The sequence below is a fragment of the Rhinopithecus roxellana genome, chromosome 18, assembly GCF_007565055.1.
Source record: "Rhinopithecus roxellana isolate Shanxi Qingling chromosome 18, ASM756505v1, whole genome shotgun sequence".
Lineage (NCBI taxonomy): Eukaryota > Metazoa > Chordata > Mammalia > Primates > Cercopithecidae > Rhinopithecus > Rhinopithecus roxellana.
The window spans coordinates 47635691-47648660 of record NC_044566.1 but is presented as its reverse complement, the minus strand read 5'-3'; the positions used below and the strand labels follow the sequence as shown (position 1 = coordinate 47648660).

The 12970-nt window shown below is 39.7% G+C and overlaps 1 protein-coding gene across 1 annotated transcript in view; it reads left to right on the top strand.

Annotated features, from left to right (window-relative positions):
- Positions 1-12970, top strand: part of GPALPP1 (GPALPP motifs containing 1) — a 49260-nt gene that overhangs the window by 22021 nt on the left and 14269 nt on the right. Inside the window, exons 5-6 of the mRNA XM_010368055.2 lie at positions 5664-5795; positions 6431-6595. Of these exons, the coding sequence (XP_010366357.1) occupies positions 5664-5795; positions 6431-6595 (297 nt within the window). The remainder of the gene's footprint in view (positions 1-5663; positions 5796-6430; positions 6596-12970) is intronic.

Below are 12970 nucleotides of genomic sequence, written 5' to 3'. Positions count from 1 at the left end.
GCCTACCTATATATGAATTCATATATTCCGGAGACTCCTGTTTATCTCCACTAAGAATTCAACAGTTACACTGAGGTTGTTACTCAAAGGATGTGTAATGCAGTGGTTAAAATTATTAATTTCAGAGTCATTTACTTATTCTTTCAACAAATGCTTGTAGAACACCTGCAGTGTGGCAGGCACATAGTCACAGAAGTCAATCTGTCAACAAATTAGTTTGTTCCTATCTTCATAAGACATCCAGGACTCAGCCACTTCTGCTCCCACCCTGGTCCAAGTGACCATCAAATTTCACCCCTTTTATTGGTCTTCATGCTTTATGTAGCCATTTCTCCTCTACTACCCCTTCTCAACACAACAGTTGAAGGGGTCCAGATGAAACAAAGGCAGATCGAAGTCAGATCATGTCACTAACACTCAAAACCACCAAATTACTCCTCCTCTCCCTGAGTCAAAGCCAAAGTCCTTTTAGGGCCCTATACAGTCTGGCCTCCATTAGTACTCTGATTTTATCTTTTGCTTTGATGTGACCACACTGGGCTCCTTGCTGTTCCTCCTCAAATACAGCAGGCCAGCTCCTACTCCTGAGCCTTTATGCCTGTTGTCCAAGCCTATGCAAAATGGTCTTCCCCTACATATCTATGTGGCTGACCTCCTAGACCTTCGGGTTTTTTGCTGGAATATTATCTTTCCAATAAATCTTCTCTGGCCTCCAAATTAAAATATGCTAACCTCCTCTTCCCTTCTTTAATTTTCCCCATAGTATTTATTGCCACCAAAGAAACCATTAATTTTACTGCTTCTTTTTGTTTATTGTTGGCCTCTTTCCACTAGAATGTGGCTCCATAAGAACAGAGTTTTTTTTTTTTTTTTATCTTATCACTAGTGCCTTATATATAGTAGATATTCAGAAGTATTTGTTGAATGAATGAATGAATAAATCAAACACAGTGCCTGCCCTCATCACACCTACAAGGTAGTGGGGAGTACATACATCAGTTTCTAACATTGTGAATTATTCAAAAGATGAGACAAAATATAAATGGAACCATGATGGGGGAATCTAATCTGAAAATTATAAAAAGTCTTTTTCAGCCAGGCGCAGTGGTTCATGCCTGTAATCCCAGCACTTTGGGAAGCCAAGGAGGGTGGATTGCTTGAGCTCAGGAGTTCAAGACCACCTGAGGGCAACATAGCAAAACCGCATCTCTACCAAAAATAAAAAAAAATTAGCAAGGCACGGTGGCACATGCCTGTGGTGCCAGCTACCTGGGAGCTGAGGTGGAGGATGGCTTGAATCTAGGAGGTAGAGGTTGCAGTGAGCTGAGATCGTGCCACTGCACTCCAGCCTGGGTGACAAAGCGAGACCCTATCTCAAAAAGGAAAAAAAAAAAAAAAGGTCTTTATCTGAGTGAATGTCTACTAACCTGAAGTTTGATTAATTGGAGCTAGCTCAGCAAAGAAGGCAGGGAACATTGTTCCAGAGAGAGAGCAGATGGCTTAAGGCAAAAGAGAGTGTGGAGAGGATGAAAGTTAGGGTTAAAGAAGTTCAATATGGTTAGAACGGAGAGTGCAGGGAGAATGGTGAGAGAGAAGGTGAGGAAAGTAGGTAAGAGCTGTTCGAAGCTTTGCATTGAGCCTAGCTTGGGTATGCTTAGTTTCATGATCAGTAACGTGCAGGTCATTACGCTTACCTCATAGGGTTGTTATAAGGATTAAATCAGAGTAGTAGTTGTATTAGTCCGTTTTCACACTGCTGATAAAGACATGCCCAAGACTGGGTAATTTATAAGGAAAGAGGTTTAATTGACTCACAGTTTAGCATGGCTTGGGAGGCCTCAGGAAACCTACAGTCATGGTGGAAGGGGAAGCAAACATGTCCGTCTTCACGTGGCAGCACCAAGGAGAAGAATGAGTGCCCAGCGAAGGGGGAAGCCCCTGATGAAACCATCAGATCTTGTGAGAAGAAACTCACTCTCACAAGAACAGGATGGGGGAAACCACCCTATGATTCAATGATCTCCACCTGGTCCCTCCCACGACACGTGGGGATTATGGGAACTGCAATTCAAGATGAGATTTGGGTGGGGACACAGCCAAACTATATCAGTAGGTATTCAACTTAAAATAGCTCCCATTATTACCATTGTTCTTATTGCCTCCACTATGGATGCCATGAGCATAACTGAAGAATTTAGGCTAAGTATGAGGAATCCTTTCTAACAAGGGTGTTGAAGAAAAAATTACCAGAGGAAGGACTTCCAGCCATATGGAAGACTGAGATGACATCATCAGGCTAGGCTTTCCCCACCATGAACACAAAGGAATGCTAGGGGAAGAAAGAAAATAACAAAACACAGCAAAGCCCAAAAGGAAGAAAGGAAAATCCACACATACTAACAACATTGAGGGAGTTCAAAGCCAGACACAGGTTTACACACAGCAGGGAACCACAGTCGTTTTAGAGAACCCAGTCATAAACCCCAGAGAATCTGGGAACAGGAGCCTTGGCTTCTGGCTCACTCAGCCAGAGGAGATTGAATTGAACCCCCTGCATAAAGCCTGCAGCCTCAAAGTTCTGCTGTGTCTGTAAAAGGAGGACAAGGGGACTAGAGGACTAGAGAAATGTAACCCACTGTCCCTAGGAAGGTGACAAGGAAATTTGCTTCTGCCTAGAGCCTTGTCATACTATCTGTAACCTACTTTCAAATGGTTCTGAATAAAAATGCGTGTGTGTCTATTTCATGGGGAGAGGGACAGAAAACAAACCAAAAGAATGAATGTGTTAAAATGACATGTGCCACTCAGTTGGTAAATCTGAGTGAGGACATATTGGTGTTTTTTGCGCTCATCTTAGCACTTTTTTATAGGTTCAAAATTTTTCAAAAAAAAGTGGGGAAGAAATTTTCAAAGGAGTAGCATAATTCAGCATTATTCACCCTTGGAATTTTGTCCTAACCTACCTAGTTAGCAAATGCATAGCCTACATCATTTCCTAGGTGGTACACATTCTACATTCCCTAGCTTCTTTTGGTGGAAGGCAAGGGTCAGGCTGAGAGAGATTACACTGTAGGTCCATGTGTGAAATACTCTCGCTCTGATTGTTTGCCTTATAATTTCCCTTTAATTGAACCTTTTTCAAAAAACCTTTCTTTTTCAGTTTTGAGATTTTCGTTTCTCAAAGATAGGCTTCTCTTAGCCTCATTCCCGGCATATACCCCCAAATTAAGACATAATAATACTAATGCTTGACATTTCTTGAGCACTTACCACAAGCCAGACACTGCAACACCAGTATAAACCTAACCTAATCCAAACAACAATCCAGGGAGGTAGTGTATCAACTGAATGCCTTCAGCTACAAATAACAGAAAATCCAACTCAAAATGGAACTTTATCTTAACCTACTTAGTTAGCAAATGGGTTAATTTACTTGGTGATATATGTTCTGTATTCTCAAAATAAGGAAAATATGTTTCATACATAATAAGAGGTCAAGAGGTAAGATGATTCCAAGCTTGATAAATTCATTTGCCTCATGATATCATCAAAGGCTCCAGTTTTTCTACCTTCCTGCTCTATAAGAGAATTAGCAGTATGTTAATTCCGCACTCATCGTACCAAGAAGCCTGCCAAAGTTCTAAGACTTAGGCTGACTGCCTTCATCATACTAAGAAGCCTGCCAAAGTTCTAAGACTTATAAGCAGCTGGCAGTGTCCAGACACAGAAGAGGAATGGTCCTTTCCCTGTGCCTCTTTTGTAGAGGAAGGAAAACCTCTACCAGTTTCCTATAGACCTTTTGTGTTTATTTCACAAGAATTGTGTCATGTGTCCATGCCTAAACCAGTCAGCTTAGCAAGAAGAAGAAGACCAAAGTGACTACTTTGTAATATTTTGTAAACACATCCATACAATAGTTATACTTTTTTTTGTGACTGGCCTAGAATTATCAATATTTTTCCCCAGGTATTAGAGAAGGTCCCAGTTCCCTGAGAAGGGTGTGGCTTTAAGAGGATAAACAAAATGCAGAGTTCTCTTGGCAATAGTTATTGGTAGAAGCTGTTATAATTCTCTTGTCAAAGACAAGAAAACCAGGGCTTAGAAAGGTTAAATAACATGCCTGAAGTCACAGGGCTAGTACAATGGCAAATGAGGCCTTCAACAAAATCAGCCCAAAGTATAAATCAATAGGGTACCTAATTTCTATTGCAATTCTGGATAAAATGTGCAACTTTTTTTATTAAAAGAAATAACTCAGGCCGGGCGCGGTGGCTCAAGCCTGTAATCCCAGCACTTTGGGAGGCCGAGACGGGCGGATCACGAGGTCAGGAGATCGAGACCATCCTGGCTAACACGGTGAAACCCCGTCTCTACTAAAAAAAAAAAAATACAAAAAACTAGCCGGGCGAGGTGGTGGGCGCCTGTAGTCCCAGCTACTCGGGAGGCTGAGGCGGGAGAATGGCGTAAACCCGGGAGGTGGAGCTTGCAGTGAGCTGAGATCCGGCCACTGCGCTCCAGCCTGGGCGACAGAGCGAGACTCCGTCTCAAAAAAAAAAAAAAAAAAAAGAAATAACTCATCCAGGACACCAAAATAATTTAATACCCGTAAATAGGAATTGGGCATATTATTCTGTTTCTGATTTTCAGTTTAGTGTGTTTGGTCTAATTTTCTGTTTGCTTCTCCATCTCCGCTTTTATTTACCCCTGAACATGAGTGATACTTATTTCTAAAAATTGCAGGCATCATCCTACCAGGAAGGACATGCTGACATTCTACCTTTATGAAACCATCTCATATTAAGATGGAAATGAGACTATCATTAGCTTATTCCACTAATACTGTATTGGTGCCATGACTCTTAGAGTTTTGTTTTGTTTTGTTTTCATGTCTCATAGTTTTAAAATTTCATTATAGCTTTTATATCTGAACATTTTGCATCACCAAATATTTGTATCTGTCGTGGGTTATAAATATGTTTAACATAATGTCTGTAACATCAGAAAGCTTACTATTGTAGATATAAGCTAGAAACACTTAAAGCTAAATCACTAACAGTTGAGATAAAATGATAGAGGGGTTGCTGTTATATACATAGAAAAAATACTGGCCTTGATCTTGGAATATTTGATTCTTAGATAATAGTTTTATAAAATCAGACAAGTTGTTTATTCTAATTACACTCTAAGCCTAAGTCTCCTCCAAAAAAAAAGAAACCAGAAATAGTGCCATTTTACAGTTTTGTTACAAGGATCAAATGAGGTGTATGCCAAAATCCATAGTTATTAAGAATGTGTTTGTGTGTGTGTGTGTGTTAGAGTAAGCCACAACACAGTATATAATTGTCTAATTATTGTACTATGTTGAGAAGAATTCTAAGTCTACATCTATGTCCTTCAGGAAGAGAGTGAGGTCTGTCATGGACACAGGAATAGAGGTGGGAGGTGGGAGAGAGTCTGCATGCCATGGATTTGTCATCTCTGTGCTAGGCACTTGAGGAAAGTGAGGAAAAAGTCCTCATGGTTCAGTGATGAGCCAGCAATACATTGTTTACTTTTTAATTTTTTATGGATAATAAGTTTCAGTTAAATGCAGGTAATTTAGAATTATTTTTTATAACCTATAGCTCTGCTCTTGGTTTAAAGATAATGTCTTGTTTTAAAAGGAAACAGACAGCAGTGAAGATGAGGATATTATTGGACCAATGCCTGCAAAAGGACCAGTTAACTATAACGTAACGACAGAGTTTGAAAAAAGGGCCGAGAGAATGAAAGAAAAACTGACCAAAGGAGATGATGTAAGTTTTAAAAACACTTTAAGAAATACACTAAATAGATTAAAAATCTTAATTTTAGAAATAAACACTAAACTACATAATGTTTAATATATTTTGTTTTTATGTATAACATTTTTTTTTTTTTTTTTTTTTTTTTTTTTGAGAAGGAGTCTCGCTCTGTCGCCCAGGCTGGAGTACAGTGGCCGGATCTCAGCTCACGGCAAGCTCCGCCTCCCGGGTTTACGCCATTCTCCTGCCTCAGCCTCCCGAGTAGCTGGGACTACAGGCGCCAGCCACCTCACCCGGCTAGCTTTTTTTGTATTTTTTAGTAGAGACAGGGTTTCACCGTGTTAGCCAGGATGGTCTCGAACTCCTGACCTCGTGATGCGCCCGTCTCGGCCTCCCAAAGTGCTGGGATTACAGGCTTGAGCCACCGCGCCCGGCCAACATTTTTTTTTAAATTTAGGAGTTAGAACCCAGAAACTCTAAAAGAAAAGTAACAAATTAGATGAAAGTCTTTGTAACGTATGTGACAAACATGTGACAAAAACATAAGTAACTTTTAAACTTCAATTGCATGACATAGTTGCTTGTACATACATATGTACTCATACACGATACATACTTTCTATGCTACATTTTTTTTTCTGTTAAAGGATTCATCTAAACCCATTGTAAGAGAGTCATGGATGACTGAACTTCCTCCAGAAATGAAAGACTTTGGTCTTGGGCCAAGGACTTTTAAGAGAAGAGCTGATGACACATCTGGAGATCGATCAATCTGGACAGATACTCCAGCTGATAGGGAAAGGAAAGCTAAGGTGAGAGGCTTTGTTTGTTTGTTCATGCATTTCTGTTCATGTTGGCTGGATTTTGAAAAGATACAATGCAAAATTATTTAAGGGTACTATTTTTTTTAAATTCTGATTCCAAAAGGATAATACAGATTTTCCTCTGGAGCAAGATTATGAGGAAGGAAAATGACACCAGTTGCTTGCTGTTTACTTACTATTTCCTAATAAACGGTCTCATTTAAACCTCAAGAAAACTCTGAGACATAGGTATAATGACCTTATTTTATAGATGGAGAAACTATCCTCTATGAGGTCAACGTTTCTAGGGTCACAAAGCTAGTAAGTATGAAAAATAATCTCATTTTAGACCTGGTCAAAAAGACCAGATTCCCTGGTCTTTTTACACCATACTATCTTTATGATCATATATCTTTTAAAATATTTTAGAAAAAAAAAAAAAAAAGCTGCAGATTAACCAAGCAAATTGAATGGTGCCTAGAGGATCTCTCTCAAAATGACCATATCTCAGGTGCACTAAACTTAATGTTACTGTCAAGATAGACAAGAACCACTGTCATTAATACATTAAGTTATCCAAAAAATACCAGCTGGCTGCAGTGGCTCATGCCTGTAATCCCAACACTTTCTGAGGCCAAGGTGGGCAGATCACCTAAAGTTAGGAGTTCGAGACCAGCCTGGTCAACATGGTGAAACCCTGTCTCTACTAAAAATAAAAAAATTAGCCGGGCATGGTGGCATGCGCCTATAATCCCAGCTACTTGGGAAGCTGAGGCAGGAGAATCACTTGAACCCAGGAGGCGGAAGCCGCAGTGAGCCAAGCCACTGCACTCCAGCCTGGGCAACAGAGCAAAACTCCATCTCAAAAAAAAAAAAAAAAAAAAAAAACCCAAAAGTCTGTATGCATAAAATACATTATTTTTAATTTTCTCTTCTTGAATCTTTTTCTGTTATAAAATATTTCATTGTATATTAGGAATTAAACCAGTATCCCCAGTACTACTCCTTCAATTTAATCCATCTGTGGGTTTTGGTTTTTTCTTTTTGTTTTTTTGTTTGTTTGTTTGTTTGTTTTTTAAGAGACAGGGTGTCTCTATCACCCAGGTTGGACTGCAGTGGCGCAGTCATAGCTCACTGCAGCCCTCAAACTTCTGGGCTCAGGTGATCCTCCTGCCTCAGCCTCCTGAGGAGCTGAGACTGCAGGCACACAACTAATTTTTTTATTTTTTATTTTTGTAGAGACAAGGCCTTGCTATGTTGTCCAGGCTAGTCTCAAACTCCTGGGCTCAAGCAATCCTCCCAAAGTGCTGGGATTACAGGCGTGAGCCACTATGCACAGCCTCTCTCTAAAGGTTTTATTTTATTTTTTTATTTTGTTGTATTTTTTATTATACTTTTAAGTTCTAGGGTACATGTGCATAACGTGCAGGTTTGTTACATATGTATACTTGTGCCATGTTGGTGTGCTGCACCCATCAACTCGTCAGCACCAATCAACTCGTCATCTATATCAGGTATAACTCCCAATGCAATCCCTCCCCCCTCCCCCCTCCCTATGATAGGCCCCGATGTGTGATGTTCCCCTTCCCGAGTCCAAGTGATGTCATTGTTCAATTCCCACCTATAAGTGAGAACATGCGGTGTTTGGTTTTCTGTTCTTGTGATAGTTTGCTAAGAATGATGGTTTCCAGCTGCATCCATGTTCCTACAAAGGACGCAAACTCATCCTTCTTTATGGCTGTATAATATTCCATGGTGTATATGTGCCACATTTTCTTAAGCCAGTCTGTCGCAGATGGACATTTGGGTTGATTCCAAGTCTTTGCTATCGTGAATAGTGCCGCAATAAACATACGTGTGCATGTGTCTTTATAGCAGCATGATTTATAAACCTTTGGGTATATACCCAGTAGTGGGATGGCTGGGTCATATGGTACATCTAGTTCTAGATCCTTGAGGAATCGCCATACTGTTTTCCATAATGGTTGAACTAGTTTACAATCCCACCAACAGTGTAAAAGTGTTCCCATTTCTCCACATCCTCTCCAGCACCTGTTGTTTCCTGACTTTTTAATGATTGCCATTCTAACTGGTGTGAGATGGTATCTCATTGTGGTTTTGATTTGCATTTCTCTGATGGCCAGTGATGCTGAGCATTTTTTCATGTGTCTGTTGGCTGTATGAATGTCTTCTTTTGAGAAATGTCTGTTCATATCCTTTGCCCACTTTTTGATGGGGTTGTTTGTTTTTTTCTTGTAAATTTGTTTGAGTTCTTTGTAGATTCTGGATATTAGCCCTTTGTCAGATGAGTAGATTGCAAAAATTTTCTCCCATTCTGTAGGTTGCCTGTTCACTCTGATGGTAGTTTCTTTTGCTGTGCAGAAGCTCTTTAGTTTAATTAGATCCCATTTGTCAATTTTGGCTTTTGCTGCCGTTGCTTTTGTTGTTTTAGACATGAAGTCCTTGCCCATGCCTATGTCCTGAATGGTACTACCTAGGTTTTCTTCTAGGGTTTTTATGGTATTAGGTCTAACATTTAAGTCTCTAATCCATCTTGAATTAATCTTCGTATAAGGAGTAAGGAAAGGATCCAGTTTCAGCTTTCTACTTATGGCTAGCCAATTTTCCCAGCACCATTTATTAAATAGGGAATCCTTTCCCCATTTCTTGTTTCTCTCAGGTTTGTCAAAGATCAGATGGCTGTAGCTGTGTGGTATTATTTCTGAGGACTCTGTTCTGTTCCATTGGTCTATATCTCTGTTTTGGTACCAGTACCATGCTGTTTTGGTTACTGTAGCCTTGTAGTATAGTTTGAAGTCAGGTAGCGTGATGCCTCCGGCTTTGTTCTTTTGACTTAGGATTGTCTTGGCAATGCGGGCTCTTTTTTGGTTCCATATGAACTTTAAAGCCGTTTTTTCCAATTCTGTGAAGAAACTCATTGGTAGCTTGATGGGGATGGCATTGAATCTATAAATAACCTTGGGCAGTATGGCCATTTTCACGATATTGATTCTTCCTATCCATGAGCATGGTATGTTCTTCCATTTGTTAGTGTCCTCTTTTATTTCACTGAGCAGTGGTTTGTAGTTCTCCTTGAAGAGGTCCTTTACATCCCTTGTAAGTTGGATTCCTAGGTATTTTATTCTCTTTGAAGCAATTGTGAATGGAAGTTCATTCCTGATTTGGCTCTCTGTTTGTCTGTTACTGGTGTATAAGAATGCTTGTGATTTTTGCACATTAATTTTGTATCCTGAGACTTTGCTGAAGTTGCTTATCAGCTTAAGGAGATTTTGGGCTGAGACAATGGGGTTTTCTAAATATACAATCATGTCATCTGCAAACAGGGACAATTGGACTTCTTCTTTTCCTAACTGGATACCCTTTATTTCCTTCTCTTGCCTGATTGCCCTAGCCAGAACTTCCAACACTATGTTGAATAGGAGTGGTGAGAGAGGGCATCCCTGTCTTGTGCCAGTTTTCAAAGGGAATTTTTCCAGGTTTTGCCCATTCAGTATGATATTGGCTGTGGGTTTGTCATAAATAGCTCTTATGATTTTGAGGTACGTTCCATCAATACCAAATTTATTGAGCGTTTTTAGCATGAAGGGCTGTTGAATTTTGTCAAAAGCCTTTTCTGCATCTATTGCGATAATCATGTGGTTCTTGTCTTTGGTTCTGTTTATATGCTGGATTACGTTTATTGATTTGCGAATGTTGAACCAGCCTTGCATCCCAGGGATGAAGCCCACTTGATCATGGTGGATAAGCTTTTTGATGTGCTGCTGAATCCGGTTTGCCAGTATTTTATTGAGGATTTTTGCATCGATGTTCATCAGGGATATTGGTCTAAAATTCTCTTTTTTTGTTGTGTCTCTGCCAGCCTTTGGTATCAGGATGATGTTGGCCTCATAAAATGAGTTAGGGAGGATTCCTTCTTTTTCAATTGATTGGAATAGTTTCAGAAGGAATGGTACCAGCTCCTCCTTGTACCTCTGGTAGAATTCAGCTGTGAATCCATCTGGTCCTGGACTTTTTTTGGTTGGTAGGCTATTAATTATTGCCTCAATTTCAGAGCCTGCTATTGGTCTATTCAGGGATTCAACTTCTTCCTGGTTTAGTCTTGGAAGAGTGAAAGTGTCCAGGAAATTATCCATTTCTTCTAGATTTTCTAGTTGATTTGCGTAGAGGTGTTTATAGTATTCTCTGATGGTAGTTTGTATTTCTGTAGGGTCCGTGGTGATATCCCCTTTATCATTTTTTATTGCGTCTATTTGATTCTTCTCTCTTTTCTTCTTTATTAGTCTTGCTAGCGGTCTGTCAATATTGTTGATTTTTTCAAAAAACCAACTCCTGGATTCATTGATTTTTTGGAGGGTTTTTTGTGTCTCTATCTCCTTCAGTTCTGCTCTGATCTTAGTTATTTCTTGCCTACTGCTAGCTTTTGAATGTGTTTGCTCTTGCTTCTCCAGTTCTTTTAATTGTGATGTTAGAGTGTCAATTTTAGATCTTTCCAGCTTTCTCTTGTGGGCATTTAGTGCTATAAATTTCCCTCTACACACTGCTTTAAATGTGTCCCAGAGATTCTGGTATGTTGTATCTTTGTTCTCATTGGTTTCAAAGAACATCTTTATTTCTGCCTTCATTTCGTTATGTACCCAGTAGTCATTCAGGAGCAGGTTGTTCAGTTTCCATGTAGTTGAGCAGTTTTGATTGGGTTTCTTAGTCCTGAGTTCTAGTTTGATTGCACTGTGGTCTGAGAGACAGTTTGTTATAATTTCTGTTCTTTTACATTTGCTAAGGAGTGCTTGACTTCCAATTATGTGGTTAATTTTGGAATAAGTGCAGTGTGGTGCTGAGAAGAATGTATATTCTGTTGATTTGGGGTGGAGAGTTCTATAGATGTCTATTAGGTCCGCTTGGTGCAGAGATGAGTTCAATTCCTGGATATCCTTGTTAACTTTCTGTCTCGTCGATCTGTCTAATGTTGACAGTGGAGTGTTGAAGTCTCCCATTATTATTGTATGGGAGTCTAAGTCTCTTTGTAAGTCTCTAAGGACTTGCTTTATGAATTTGGGTGCTCCTGTATTGGGTGCATATATATTTAGGATAGTTAGCTCTTCCTGTTGAATTGATCCCTTTACCATTATGTAATGGCCTTCTTTGTCTCTTTTGATCTTTGATGGTTTAAAGTCTATTTTATCAGAGACTAGGATTGCAACCCCTGCTTTTTTTTGTTCTCCATTTGCTTGGTAGATCTTCCTCCATCCCTTTATTTTGAGCCTATGTATGTCTCTGCATGTGAGATGGGTCTCCTGAATACAGCAGACTGATGGGTCTTGACTCTTTATCCAGTTTGCCAGTCTGTGTCTTTTAATTGGAGCATTTAGTCCATTAACATTTAAGGTTAATATTGTTATGTGTGAACTTGATCCTGCCATTATGATATTAACTGGTTATTTTGCTCGTTAGTTGATGCAGTTTCTTCCTAGCCTCGATGGTCTTTACATTTTGGCATGTTTTTGCAATGGCTGGTACCAGTTGTTCCTTTCCATGTTTAGGGCTTCCTTCAGGGTCTCTTGTAAGGCAGGCCTGGTGGTGACAAAATCTCTAAGCATTTGCTTATCTGTAAAGGATTTTATTTCTCCTTCACTTATGAAACTTAGTTTGGCTGGATATGAAATTCTGGGTTTAAAATTATTTTCTTTAAGAATGTTGAATATTGGCCCCCACTCTCTTCTGGCTTGTAGAGTTTCTGCCAAGAGATCTGCTGTTAGTCTGATGGGGTTCCCTTTGTGGGTAACCCGACCTTTCTCTCTGGCTGCCCTTAAGATTCTTTCCTTCATTTCAACTTTGGTAAATCTGGCAATTATGTGTCTTGGAGTTGCTCTTCTGGAGGAGTATCTTTGTGGTGTTCTCTGTATTTCCTGAATTTGAATGTTGGCCTGCCCTACTAGGTTGGGGAAGTTCTCCTGGATGATATCCTGAAGAGTGTTTTCCAACTTGGTTCCATTTTCCCCCTCACTTTCAGGCACCCCAATCAGACGTAGATTTGGTCTTTTTACATAATCTCATACTTCTTGCAGGCTTTGTTCATTTCTTTTTCTTCTTTTTTCTTTTGGTTTCTCTTCTCGCTTCATTTCATTCATTTGATCCTCAATCGCTGATACTCTTTCTTCCAGTTGATCGAGTCGGTTACTGAAGCTTGTAGATTTGTCACGTATTTCTCGTGTCATGGTTTTCATCTCTGTCATTTCGTTTATGACCTTCTCTGCATTAATTATTCTAGCTATCAATTCTTCCACTCTTTTTTCAAGATTTTTAGTTTCTTTGCGCTGGGTACGTAATTCCTCCTTTAGCTCTGAGAAGTTTGATGGACTGAAGCCT